Raw genomic sequence first — 15118 nt, 5'->3', positions numbered from 1 at the left:
AAACTCAGACGACCTCTGCGTTCATGAATAACCGAACCACTTTCCCCAAAACCTCCTAACAACAAATCTCTTCGCTTCTCCGGTAAACCGATAAATACAGTCCGTGTCAGAATCGGAATGGCCTTGGTTGAAGCACAGTGCCAAACATCAACGTTATCATTAGTATATTTTTTAGATAACACAACAGTAGAGACGGCCCTCATTTGCGAATCTTCTGGCATGTCACTTGTAGAATACTTCAAATATCCCTTCATTTTACAATACGTAATCCCCTTTTTAATATTCGAATTTTCAAGGCTAGACATCACCATCCATGGCACCTGTTTGTCGTTAATTGAAGAATAACTATTCCCATAATAGACTAACTCGCATTGACAATCCACAAGGAAAATAAAATACGTCTGTAGACTGTCATTACCATCTAACCTCCGATCATACACATTTACTCTGACTAATCCACTGGCATTGGGTGCGCAACGGGGGGAATATTTTACTAATATTTTATCAACCTTAATACTCTTTTGTTTGTATCTCATCCTTGACTGAGAAAATAAATTAGGCAAAGCAAGTTTAATACAGCTGAAATCACTTGTTGAAACACCTTCAACAACACCAGTTTTTATATTGTCCACCTCCATTCACCTGAACACCTCCCACTTAACTAAGTGATCCTTTTTTTCCTCATCGTAACTCTTCCAAATAAAGTCCTCATTAACTTCTCAATCTTTTTTGCAATCCTAACCGAAATTTGAATAAGGATAAAAAAATATATAGGAATGCAACTCAACATGGACTGCACCAAAGTGTATCTCCTCCCTTTAGATAACAAGGCTCTCTTCCAACCACCCAATCTTAACAATAACAAGGTTCCAAAAAGCCTCTACCCTAGGATCTCCCCCCAACGTAAGCCCCAAATACATAAAAAGAAAGTTCTTAAAAGGACAACCTAACATGATTGCTATCCTTTGCACATAATTTTGCTCCAGATTAATACCTACAACACTACTCTTGGTAAGGTTAACTTTAATACTTGACACAATTTCAAAAATTCGCAAAAGTGCTAGCGTATTACCAACCTTGCTTTCTTTCTTTGATGAGAAAAAGATAGTGTCATCCACAAACTGTAAGTGACTAACACAAATCTTATCCCTCTCTACCACAAACCCCTCGACAACACCCTTTTCCTTCAAATAATCTCCCCAACACATCCACAACCAAAATAAAAAGAAAATGGGACAAAGGGTCAACCAACCTTAATCCCCTAGATGCCAAAAAAGACTTTCCTTCCTTATCATTCACTAAAAATGACATGCTGCATGACGACATACATCCTTAAACCCACTTCCTCCACTTACTATTGAAACCATTCCTTTGCATAACAAAATCTGGAAAACCTCAATCCACATGATCATAAGCTTTCTCAAAGTCCACTTTGAAAATAATACCCTCATTTGTGTAAATCCCTATATTCTTCAACCACCTCATTAGTTACTAAGATCGCATCCAAAATTTGTCGCCCGTTCACAAAGGCACCTTGTGAGGAAGAAATCATCTCTCCAAGAACAACCCTAAGCCTTTTCGAAAGCACCTTTTCCAATATTTTGTAAAGAGAAGTTGCCAAACTAATGGACCTAAAATCTCCTATGTTGACCGACTTGTCTTTTTTAAGAATGAGACAAATGAATGTTGCATTAGTACATAAATTAACCTCCCCATTTAAAAAAAAAATCACTACATACTCTCATTAAATTCCCTTTCACAATGTCTTAACAATCCTAAAAAACTGCCATTGAAAACCTATTGGGCTTGGAGCCTTATCTTTCACATTTGAACACAACCTACTGCATCTCATTTTCCTCAAAGGATCTCTCAAGCCATCTAGCCTTAGAAATATCCACCGGTTTCCATTCAATGCCTTCAATCCTTGGCCGATCTACCTCCTATGAGAGTATAGGTTCGAATAAAATTTGAAAATCTCATCAACAATTTAATCCTCTTTACTTATAATCAACCCTTGTCCGACTTCCAAACTCTTAATGAAATTCTTTTTCCTCTTTTCTGATGCGACTTTATGAAAAGATTAGAATTTACATCATATTCCTTTGCCCATTTTAGTTTTGCCTTTTGTCCCTAAAAAATCTACTTCCTAAAAATTATCTTTTTCAATTTCATTTTCCACATTGTCCTTCCATTCCGCAAATCCCTAGACAAACCTTCTCTAATCTCCATTGCATCAAATTCTTGTATACTCCTAACAATCTCCACTTTTGACTCAGGCCCGTTTAGCAAAATGGTTGGGACTAACTTAGGGCTGTTTTGGGAAGATAGTTAAAATTTTTTTTTTAACTTTTTTTGGTTTTTTTGTGTGAGAGAGAAGCGGGTTAAAAGTTGAAAAGTGACTTTTAACCCACTTTCCAAAACATCTCTTAGTCAACTAAAAGATAAAATTGACTAAAAAGTTAATAAGACAAAATATCATATCTAAATCTTAATCATTTTATTTTCTTTCCTCACAAAACTACAAAAAAGTGAAAAATTTATCCCAAACAGAATTTTTTTAGCCATGCTAAAATAACCAAAAAGTCAGACTAAAAAAATTCTTCCTAAACGAAGGCTCATTCAAATCACCAAAGACCCTCGCTTCCATACTTTCAAATTTTCCTTAATCCCTCTCAGCTTTCTCATAAACTCAAATTACTTGATACTTACAGATGAATTTTATTATTGTTTCGTTTGATTTTTAGATTTTTTTAATTTTTAAAAAAATCAAAAAAATTAATTTGGTGAAAAAAATTTAAAAATAAAAAAACATATCATTTTTATATAATTTTATCTTTTTTGGAGGGCAATAATAATTTTTAAAATTTTAAATATTTATTTGTATCAAAATAATTCCTATTTTGTGAACGGATTGTTTGGTTTGAGTTTTTTAAATTTAATTTTCAGAACATTAGAATTTTTTATTTTCCGTATCTTTTTGTTTTCACTAATTTTTTTAATATTTTAAGTAATTTTTTTTTTAATTTTTAGATATACCTAACATAAATAAATTTAAAAAGTATAATATTTGTAAAAAAATCTTAAAAAAATTTATTAAATACCAAAAATAAAAAAATATGAAAATTCAATACATTTTTGTATTCTTATGTATCTATTAATTTTTTAAAATATATTTTTTTACAAATTTTTATTTTTTAGATATTGGGTAAATTATACTGACCCCCTTGAGGTTTGGTCCAATTACATTTTACCCCTTAACGTTCCGAAAATTACGTTATCACCCTTGTGGTTAATAGTCTCATTTCACAAATAGGAATGGCAACGGGGCGGGGCGGGGCCGGGGATCACACTCCCCGTCCCCGATGGTAAAATTTTCCCTATCCCCGGCCCCGATCCCCGACGGGGACCTATCACTGCCCCCCGTCCCCGTCCCCCAACGGGGATCGGGTTTCCCCGGCCCCGATCCCCGACGGGGACCTATCACTGCCCCCCGTCCCCGTCCCCGTCCCCCAACGGGGATCGGGTTTCCCCGACCCCGAAATTCCCCGGACCCAAAAAAAAAAAAAAAAAAAAAACAGAGAGGGATAGATCTGATATACATCATAAACATCACAAACAAATCAAACAACATCATCAACATCAGGGCAGATCTGATGCTTTTTTTTTTTTTTTTTTGAGTCGATCTAATCTGAGAGAGAGAGAGAGAGGGAGTAGAGATCTGATCTAACTCTAAGTCGATCTGCTCGTCTGAATTCAAAGGGCAGATCTGAATCTGATCTGGCCTTGATTTGCTCGTCGCCGGTCGTCCTCCCATCTCTCTGCTGCTCGTCGTCGTCAGAGGTGGCGCTCCTCGTCGTCGTCCTAGTTGGAGGTGGCATCGTCGGAGATGGACTGTGTAGCGTCTCAGACGGAGAGGAAGAGAGAGAGAGAGAGGGAGTAGAGGGAAGAGAGAGAGAAGGCATTAATGAAATGAAACAAAAAAATAGAAATGAGAGAGGGTTAAAAGAGAGACGGAAACAAATAAAATAATAAAAAAATATATTATATATATATATAGATCAGTTCGGGGACATGAGGGGCCGGGCCGGGCCGGGGCCGGGGATTGGGCATTTATCACCGTCCCCGGCCCGAAATTAATCGGGGATTGGTTTTTGAATACCATCCCCGTCCCGTCGGGGTATTTTTCGGGGAAAACCCGCTCAAATCGGGGTCGGGGGATCGGGTCCCCGTCGGGCCGGTTTCAAATTGCCATCCCTATTCACAAACCCTCCTATTTATATAAAAGGTAACAACTCTTAGTAGAAAAATAGAAAAAATTACATTGAAAAAAAAAAATTAAAGCAAAGGAAAAGGAGCAAAAAAACAACGGAAGTAAAGTAAAGCATGAAAAGAGGAAGTGTATGAGTTCAACGTCTTCATGCCGTCTAAATAATTACAATAACATGGGGGTTAGTGTAATTTTTCAAACGTCAGGGAATGATATGTATTAAATCCAAACCTCAAGGGGTGTAAGTGTGATTTACCCTTAGATATATTTAGGAAACGTAATAAACAAAATACTTAAAATTTTAAAAATATTCATTAAAAATAAAAAATAAAAAACAAAAATATTTAATTTTTTGAACCCAAAAAATTAAAATTATTTTGGACAAATTACATATACCCTCTCGAGATTTAACAAAATTACAGATACTCCTGAAGTTTGAGAAATTACAGATAGCTCTGAAGGTTATATTTGCATAACAAATTAGGGGGCATTTTGTTATGAAAATATAAACCTCAGGGGTAATTTGTTATGAAAATATAAATCTCAAGAAATATCTGTAATTTTCAAAACTTTAAAAATATCTGTAATTTAACTAAATCTCGAGGAGGTGTATGTAATTTGCCCAATTATTTTTAAATCAAACCAAACCAGGCTAATTTGGAAATTCCTGAAACCCCACTTTGCGTCTCTGTGAAACAGTGAGAGGGAGAGAGAATTTGAGGTCTCTGTATGTGTATCAGTATGTAGGTTCAATTCAATTCAAACAGTATTCGAAGCAGAGAGAGAGAGAGAGAGAGATGAGCAGTACGCAGGTGGCGCACTCGCTGGCCTTCAGGGTAATGAGGCTATGCAGACCTTCATTCCACGTGGAAACACCTCTCCGTTTCGACCCCTGCGATCTGATCGGCGGCGAAGATCTCTTCGACGACCCCATGGCGGCGTCTCACTTCCCTGCGCTCCTCTCGAAGCACTCCCCCAAATTCAGCGACTCCGATCTCTCCTACCGCTCCCGATTCCTCCTCCACGACCCCTCCGACGCCCTCGGCCTCCCCGGCCTCCTCGTCCTCCCCCAAGCCTTCGGTGCCATATATCTGGGAGAGACGTTTTGTAGCTACATCAGCATCAACAACAGTTCCACTTTTGAAGCCAGGGAGGTCATAATTAAGGTCTCTGATCATTTTTTTTCTGACTTTATAATTAATTCAACTCAAATCATGTGATGATGCGTTTTGCAAATTGTACGATTTGCTCCATTTTTAGGAAAATTGAAATCTTTTACTATAAGATTGTGTTATAAATTTAAAATACTTGGACCTAAATGGAGAATAGGCTTTGACTACTAGAAAGTATACGAGTGCGTGCAACATGCAATGTACAATCAATTTAAACATTGTTAACCTATTCCGTTAGGCTATGTTTGGTTGTTTGGTCGAGGTATTTGGGGAGGGATTTGGAAAGGGAAAGGGAAAGGGAAAGGGAAAAGCGGTGTGAAACTAGTTAAAATATAGGAATGTTTTGTTCATATTTCACTTACCTTTTTCATTTTTCTTTCCAAATCTCTACTCAAATCCCCCAACCAAACACAACATTAGGGCACTCATTAACAAAACTCATTTAAAATACATGGACCGAAATGGAGAATAGGCATTGACTACTAGAAAAGTATAAAGGCTTATAATGTGTAAGGGAGGATCTTTTTAGATCACACTGCTTAGGCCCCAGATCAAATGTGCATTATGTGTTTCACTTCACACACATTCTATTCTACTAGTCTTCTATATCCATAAGAAAAGCTTCCAATAATCTATGTGTGCATAGATCAACACTTAAAAATCAAAAGAAAATGATGACTATACACTTGCTAGCTGAGGTTTACATGTTTTGAAGATATATACATAACTTCAATTGACTCGTCATCAATTCGTTACAGGCAGAAATTCAAACGGAAAGGCAGAGAATATTGCTTTTGGATACATCAAAATCACCTGTTGAATCAATACGTGCAGGAGGCCGTTATGATTTTATTGTGGAACATGATGTGAAAGAACTTGGTGCACACACGTAAGATATAATTACCAATAATGTCGAATATTTTCAATTTTGTTGGTTGTCCTTTGTGTTCTAATCTTTCTAATGCTGCTTCACCATCTTAAGGCTTGTCTGCACTGCATTGTACAATGATGGGGATGGTGAACGTAAATATCTTCCGCAATTCTTCAAGTTCATAGTTGCAAACCCACTTTCAGTTAGGACAAAGGTACCACCCTACGACCTAGGCATACGCCAAATTAATTTGTATGTTTACATGCATTCATTTTTGTGGAGATGGTTATGCTTAACTAATGCCAACAATTGCTGGCTGACTGGAATGTAGTTTTAACTTCTTTCATGCATGTCGTTATTGTTACATTTTGTTTCCTTCTCAAACATAATTTGTATTTATTTCTCTTGTGCAGGTCCGCGCTGTCAAGGTATGTTGAAATTTTTTGAGTGTTGATCATGCCTAGATATGCATATTCATGCAGTTGATTTGAATTTCTGAAATTAAACAGTTCAGGATTTGGTCACGTGTGTTGTCCCACCTGTCCTTTTTCTCATTTTCCTTGGGATTGGTGGGGATTTCCTGGAAAATGCGGTTCAATATGGAATGAACTTAAGAACCAGTATCATATATGTCATCATAAATCTGCTTTGCCGCTTGGTTTTCTATCATCTCTATCCGTCATTCTGTTTGCTCTTCAAACTTTCACCTTTGGTGAGATATGGCATTTGAGCTTATTTTAATCATTTTATGTTTCTAGTCCTTTTCTAGCTCTCTTACTACATTTTGGAAATCTATTTTTAACTTGTTTGTTTGTTTTTTTTTTCTTTCTTTCTTTCTTGGTTATATTTATTAAGAGTGTAATAAATATCTTTTTTATTTCACATTTGGTCAAATTCCTTCTTATAAGCAATCAAATCGATGTTAAGAAATTTTCTTTTTTTTAATCATTTTATGCTTCTGGTCCTTTTCTAGCTCTACATTTTGGAAATCTTTTTTTTTTTTTTTTTTTTTTTTTGGGGGGGGGGGGGGGTGTGTGTTTAAGTGTGTAAAGTAAACCTATATTATTTCATATTTGGTTAAATTCCTTCTGGTAAGCAATCAAATCTATGTTAAGAAATTTTCTTTGAAGACTCGTCGTTTCTATCATAGTTGCATCCCCTTCCATATCAGGAAACTACATTTTTGGAGGCTTGCATTGAAAATCATACAAAATCAAATCTTTATATGGACCAAGTTGACTTCGAACCAGCTCAGTATTGGAGTGCAACAATTCTTACAGCTGATGATCACCAATCAGAGAAAAGTGATTCAACAAGGTGGTGACTAATTTTTAGATGGATATACATACATATATATTATGGCCTTAGTTTTCATTGATTCCGAGGCTGATCTGTTCACTTTTCTTGTTTACTTTTCAATTTATACGAAATTGGTCTGGCAGAGAGATATTCAAGCCACCCGTTCTCATCAGATCTGGGGGAGGAATTCACAATTATCTTTTTCAGTTGAGATCATCCTCACAGTCTGCTCAAACAAAAGTTGAGGGAAGTAATATCCTTGGAAAACTTCAAATAACATGGCGTACAAATTTGGGTGAACCAGGGCGCCTGCAGACGCAGCAGATTCTTGGCAGTGTAAGCGAATATTCTTAAATGCCGATTTAATGCTTCATCTCCACCCAGTGTTGACTTAATTTACAATCGTGGTATTCCTTGCGTTGTGGATGTATTAGATTATAGGTTGTTATTACCTTATATGTTTTGTGTTGTATGGGTGTTTGTGTGTGCCCCCATAAGCTCATGGATAGACAAACCAAGGAGTTGACATACATTACACTTTCGAGAATTTGTAGCTGGCCATATATGGTTGAGTTGAACTCAATTTGGAGGATCTCTATAGGCGATCACTTATGTTTTATCTTTGAAGTCTAGGAGGTTCAATTGCAACTGTTGTTAAATGGCAGGAGTTGATGCACACAGATTTGCATGTGCATTAACAGGTGGCAAGCAATCTTCCCATCTTTCAATACACAAACAATTACACAGCCCTCACCAGTGTAGTTCATAAAATTGCAGAAACCTGTCTTGGCATTCTTCCTTTCTCTTATCAATTTGATTTTGGCAAATGGGCTTAACAAAGGAATCCTTGGGGGAGTGGGTGATAAGAGAAGATGTGTTGCATGATCATGTCATGAAGGAATAAAGTTTGTACAGAAATAAGATCTTCTTTCTTCAGTTTTAAGGAAATTAAGATAGCTGATTATTAATCCATGAGACTGAGACAGATATAATGCTAATCTATTTCTAATTTGAATTTATTTTGTTAAACAATTTGTATTGGACATGCATATGCATGTTCAGCATCTAAAAGTTTCTCTTCTGCAGCCCATCACACGCAAGGAAATTGAGTTACAGCCAGTGAAGGTACCTTCAGTTATCATCTTGGAAAAACCCTTTTTGGTAAGTTCTCACAAATCGCCTTATCTATGCATCTCGAATACTTAGCAAAATTCTGGGGCAGCTTATATGGAAAAATAATTTTGTGGATATTTGAACCTCTCCTTTTGTGGGTAGACAACAATGGTCCTCTTCATTGTTCATTGTGCAGATTCATACAGTCAATAAGCAATCTAAAAACCAATAGTTTTGTTAATATTTGGTTCCATTTTTAAGAATTATCCATTGTATGACATTAGCCACATTATGATATATTTTTTTTATAAAATTTACTCAGTTTTTCCAGATTTGTTTGTAAAAATTTTATTGCCATTCTTGCTTTCTAGATTTCTGGGCATGAGGGTCAGTATAGCTTGTTCTTATATGACAGGATGGTAGGCTTGAGTTTGATTTGGAAAAAGATTTCAAACAATAGTTAATCTGAACTGGTCAGTTGTCAAATACAAGTCACCAGCTTAGAACTGGCATGATATAGAATGACCTAGCAGGGTTGTGATATAACCCAGCATTTGGACTAATCAAGAAAACTTACCTGAAAACAGGGTGAAGACTTTAAGTTCATAACTCTAGAAGTGTTGAATACCCAATAAAACTGAACCTCAATTGAACTGGTCAGTTGTCAAATACAAGTCACCAGCTTAGAACTGGCACGATATAGAATGACCTAGCAGGTTTGTGATATAACCCAGCATTTTGGACTAATCAAGAAAACTTGCCTGAAAACAGGGTGAAGACTTTAAGTTCATAACGCAAAAAGTGTTGAATACCCATAAAACTGAACCTCAATTGAACTGGTCAGTTTTCAAATACAAGTCACCAGCTTAGAACTGGCTCGATATAGAATGACCTAGCAGGTTTGTGATATAACCCAGCATTTGGACTAATCAAGAAAACTTGCCTGAAAACAGGGTGAAGACTTTAAGTTCATAACTCAGAAAGTGTTGAATACCCAATAAAACTGAACCTCAATTGGTTACTGAAAGGCGTTTACCATCTTCAGTTCTCAATCTTGAATTTTGTCTGTCTCATCAACTGTCAAACCTTTGACTATAGAAGCCTTAGCTCTAAAGCTACTTTGTATTTGATTTGATTTTGTTTCAATTTCAGAGCTAATAATCAGCCGCAAATCCCTTGCTAGGCCAATTTGCTTTATTCTTTTTCTTTTCTTGAAATTAGCATTCATTTTTTCTTTTGAGTGCATGGTGATCAATTTAGCCATCCTGATCAGGGGTAGTTTTACTTAGAAGGTATCATAGACCATATGATACATCCAGAGATCCTTATCAGCAGCAGATCCTATAATGGAAGTACACACACTAATTAACCTGTTCTTCTAATCTACTTGCTTTCTTTGGTTTGGTGCAACCGGGGTTTGTGTTGGGTGTGTTACAAAGTTTTTTGGGGGGGGGGGGGGGGGGGGGGGGGGGGGGGGGAAGGGTGGGTAAGAGGCGTTGGAAGGCTTGGATACTTGCTTCCCACTGTTTGTTTTGGTTGAGCGAAATAGGAGTATATTTCAGGATGTGTCATTTAGTTCTTTGGTTAGAAGCAGGCTTCTCATGTGTTGCATAGTTGGGTTACGGATTCGGTTGATCTTGATGTTTTGGCTTTGTGGACTTTGGGGGATTTCATTAGTTAGTTTTGTTGAGGCTGGTGTGGGTTGCTATTTCTTTCTTGGGCAAATTACATATACACCCCTCGAGGTTTTGGTTAAATTACAGATACCCCTGAGGTTTCAGAATTACATCCCGCCCCCTGAAGTTTGTATTTTCATAACAATTTACCCCCTGAGGTTTATATTTCATAACAAAATTACCCCCTAATTTCTTATGCAAATATAGCATTCAGGGGGGAATTCGTAATTTCTCAAACCTCAGGGGGGTATTTGTATTTAGCCAAACCTCGAGGGGTGTATATGTAATTTGCCCCTTCTTTCTTTGTATTCCTTGCATCGTCTTGATGCTTTTCTAATAAAGTTTGGATTATTTATCAAAAATAAAAAATAAAATACTTTCAGTTTTGTTTAAGACTTTGGCTAAAAATGGTTGAAATTTCCAGGCTCACAAGTTGTGGTTTTAAAGGGCTATTAGCATGCACAATTTTTTTCCTAACCAAAGCATCATCTACTTATTTGGTTGTTTTAACCATGATTAAGATTTCAGCAGATGATCCATTTGGTTGCCCCCAAACCATGTTCATGTCATACTCTCAATTCTTTAATTTATTTGAAAATCACAAGCACTCAATGCTTGTTGTGTCTTTGTTCTCATAAAATACACATGCTTTAAAGTATGAGAGGAAAATTGCCTTGAACGCGTCCATCTTTGGTTCCAAAAAAGGCATATTTGCTTGCAGCCTGTCCCTTTATAGCATGACAATTTATTTTGACTATGTAATTAACTTAGATGACTTCATGCTTTTGTAGGTACACTTGACTCTCACAAATCAGACGGATAGGATACTGGGCCCTTTTGAGGTCTGGTTATCACAAAGTGATTTAGCCTGATGAGAAAGGTTGTTATGATCAATGGCCTTCAGACATTGGTAAGGCGTATAAGTAGTTTCAATAATCTTTTATTTTGTAATAGATTTTATTTCTGGTAAAGAAGCATTCTCTATCAAGGGTTTTACTTGGCACATACCCTTGGTATTTGCTAAATCTATCATTCACTAATTTAGGCATTTTCTTCAGTGATTACTCATCTTAGTAACTATGAATTACGATGATATAATTGCTTGTGCCTAAGCAAATAACTTGGCTTCTCATCTAAAACCAGAGTGCTACCCATGACTTAAGATGGTTGTGCAACACAAAAAGCACAGTTGATTCCATAGGGTTTATGTGATGAGACAAACATGATTACGGATGCATCTTTGGCTATCCTTCTTAGTGAGCTCATGAAGATGTTTCTCTGTTATACTGATGTATGAATTTGGCGTCCATGTACAGGCTTTACCACAGGTGGAAGCATTGAGCTCTACAAATTTCCAGCTGGTAAGAATAGTGTTTCTGAACTTCAACTTATGGGCAAGTAAAATTATAGTCGAATTGTATAAGAAAAAATATAAGGAAAAGGTTATGTGGAAACAATTTTTCACATATATCAAACTGCATTCTGGGTCTATCTATATTGCCTTGTGGTGGAAATTCTTTTAGAAAAAGTCGGGGAACACAAACTGATCACAGAACCGGACACAACCCTTGCATAATTTTTTGGTTCTATATAGGTAGAAGTAGGGCTGTTCACGGGTCGAGTCGAGTCGGTTTTACCACTGAACCGTCACTCGAACCGACCTCGTCGGTTTACAGAAGTGGTCATCCGATTTCGACCCAAATATTGCTCGAAACCGTACACATCGGGTGCTCCGTTTAGCGGGCTGTTTTCGGTCGGCTAATCTTCCATTCATTGCTTCAATTCCATGGCTTTCGTCCCTTCATTTCTCACACAAATCACAGAAACATACATATATGCAACATAACACAATCACAGTAGCATATTATACAGATCTCAGAGATAACAAACTCTCTCTCACACACACTAGAAAGAATGAAGTAAAATTTGAAAATAGAGAGAAGATACAAATCTTTCTGCCATGGCACAATGTCACCGTTATCTATACTATACATCACCGCCATGTACGATTCTTGATCTTCCGCCAAAAGGGTTTGGATTTCGGTAGATCAAAGACTCGAAGTTGATGATGGCTTTTGGGTTCGATTGGTGGATTAGAGAGAGAGGGAGATGAAACTGTAAGAGAGAGAAAGGGTTCAATGGCTTCTGGGTTTTGGGTGTGGTACATCTCAAACTTGAGAGAGAAGAAGAGGGTAGATGAGAGGGTGAGAGAGATAGAGACGGACATGATGGCTTAGATCAAAGACTCCACTATCTGCTGTGTAACCCACTGCACTTAGACATATAAGTAAATTGAAAGAGAAAAAGGGGGAGACCAGAGAGAGAGAGAGATGAAAGAAAGAGAAGTTGGGGTTGAAACTTGAAAGGGGGAGAGGGGGATATGAAAGGTTGAGTTGAGAGGGAGAGAAATGAAAGAGAGGGAAGACAAAAAGGTTAGAGAGTGGGTGGATAAAATAATGAAGTCTGAATATTCAGAATAAAATAATAAAAGGCTTGTCTTGGGAAAGTAGATGTTGGAACATAGTCAAACTTTGGAAACATAACTCACTATTTTAAATATAAAGTTTCAGGTGTAGTTTGTATAATAATAAGTCGGTCGGATCGGTTTAAATGATTTTTTATATGAGGAGCCCGATATCCGACCAAAATTTGAACAAATTTTCTAAATTTAAACCGCTGCTGACTGTGAGATTTTTTAAACTGCCCATACTTGGGTCGGGTCGGACGGTTTGGTTCGGATTTGTCAGGTGATTCGGATCCATGAACACCCCTAGGTAGAAGAACTGATTCTCTTAACGCTGTGTTTGGTTGGGGGATTTAGGAAGGGATTTGGAAAGGGAAATGGAAAAGGAAGGTGAAATGTGCATAAAATATACCTACATTTCACCTAGTTTCACACACCTTTTCTCTTTCATTTTCCAAATTCCTTTTCAAATCCCCCAACCAAGCACAGTGTAAAAGTGAACAAATTGGGTAAGCAGTGTGATCTCTTCGCCTCAAAACAATTTTCCCATGCTAGCTAGTCAGACCCCCATAGTGTGGTGGTAGACTGGTATCTTGTGCTGAAACAGCATAATATATAGTTATATGCTAATTTATTTTTGAACAAATGTTTGCTGCATCGTCTGTCATATTGTGCGAGTGATTCTCAATGGTGCCTTTTGTGCAGAACCTAATTGCTACAAAACTTGGGGTTCAGAAAGTCACTGGGATAACAGTGTTTGACACAAGAGAGAAGAGAACATATGACTCTTTGTCAGATTTGGAGGTTAGTCATTCATTGTGTCGTTGTAAGCCAGTGAGCAATTCAAATGTTTTATGTCAACATTTTGACACCTAGTTCCACCAAAGCTTGTTAGACCGGCTTGGTCCAAGGCTGGATCTCCCAGTGGGAATGTTTGAGCTTTTTGTCAATTCCCTCAATGCTTTGTTTGAAAAAAGAAAATTGCTAATTAGGTGTTATATGTTATGTTACTTAAATTTCATTGAAATGGTCGAAACTTTATCGTTTCCTAAGAGACAAAAACTATACTCGCATATATATTAGTATAGTAATACTATATAATTAAATACTATTGTTTTTATTATTATTATCCTAGTCAACCTTTTGATCTTATTTGTTGGAATCTCATGCACATATAGAATTGTTCACAATATTCAACAACTTTTGGTCCGTAGCAACATTTGTTTATTTTATATTTTTTTATCTTACGTTGTTCCTTTATCATTATGTGAATCAGTGAATGAATCTAGAAATCTAATTATGTTTAATTAATAAATTTTTAGGCTATTATTAATTTAGATAAGTTTTAGTTTGTATTTCTAAAATTTTCAGTTATTTTCATATTATTTTTCTCTTTTGAATTGTTTCCATTTCCATGCTAACCGAAACAACACACTGAAACGAAATTTTGATCATTGACAGTACTCTTGTTGGATGAGCAAAACTGAGTAAATAGGCTCATCCATTTCCATAGTTTATTGATCAATTTTTTTTGCATGCTGCAGATATTTGTTGATTCAGATTAATTCAAGTAGTCTGACTTGATACACTGCGGAGGCTGATTTATTTCCAATTTTTGATGAGGATTGATCCTTCCAATGAGCAACAGATGCCATATTGTTGCTTTTTCATTGAACTTTCAGTCAAACAAAGCAGTTTGGGACCAGATTCGCTTCAAATTGTCTCGTGTAATGTTGTTTTCATAGATTGGTGCTATTGTTAGATTTGCCACTATGCTTCTGAAGAACAGTCCCTGTGTCCCCATCAAGGCAAGCTCTTATGGAGTTCTTTTATTTTTTTTTGGTGTGTGTGTGTGTGTATGTGTTGAAATTATTCACTGTTCCATTAACTTATAGGATCAAATGTAGTTTGTACATTGAATGGGGATAAATGATATTGATTTTTCCGACTTCCTTCACAGTGCAAGGAAATCGATAACTTCCACACAGAAATTTTCATGTAGTTTTTTTAAATATTATTTATGCCAATTTTTGAGATTCCCTGTTGGAAGCTAGTTGTGATGCCTAAAAATGTGATTTCCTTGCCGTTGGTTCCATATCCACATTTTATAAAATTTGATCATTGGATTGCATTTGGTTACATTCCACCATGATGTTTGTTTACCAAATTGCAGGTCAGTCATTGATTGAGTGATGTCTCATTTAGATAGCCCTCCAAGTTAGACTCATATGAGTTTGAAATTTGTTAATCTTAACG

The 15118-nt window shown here is 36.6% G+C and overlaps 1 protein-coding gene across 1 annotated transcript; it reads left to right on the top strand.

The window, feature by feature from the left end:
* Window positions 1-4906: 4906 nt before the first annotated feature.
* LOC114307481 (trafficking protein particle complex subunit-like protein) lies at window positions 4907-14915 on the top strand. Its single transcript, XM_028252883.2, is given in 12 exon segments — window positions 4907-5433; window positions 6198-6328; window positions 6422-6524; window positions 6724-6738; window positions 7482-7627; window positions 7753-7945; window positions 8696-8770; window positions 11190-11261; window positions 11264-11308; window positions 11715-11759; window positions 13568-13666; window positions 14407-14915. Coding segments are annotated over 12 exon segments (1314 nt in total). The 5' UTR covers window positions 4907-5064; the 3' UTR covers window positions 14428-14915.
* The last annotated feature ends 203 nt before the right edge of the window (window positions 14916-15118 follow it).

Source organism: Camellia sinensis, chromosome 9 (assembly GCF_055761805.1).
Source record: "Camellia sinensis isolate YWXY chromosome 9, ASM5576180v1, whole genome shotgun sequence".
NCBI classification, from domain to species: Eukaryota; Viridiplantae; Streptophyta; class Magnoliopsida; order Ericales; family Theaceae; genus Camellia; species Camellia sinensis.
The sequence above is the reverse complement of the archived record's forward strand: the minus strand, read 5'-3'. Positions and strand labels throughout refer to the sequence as shown.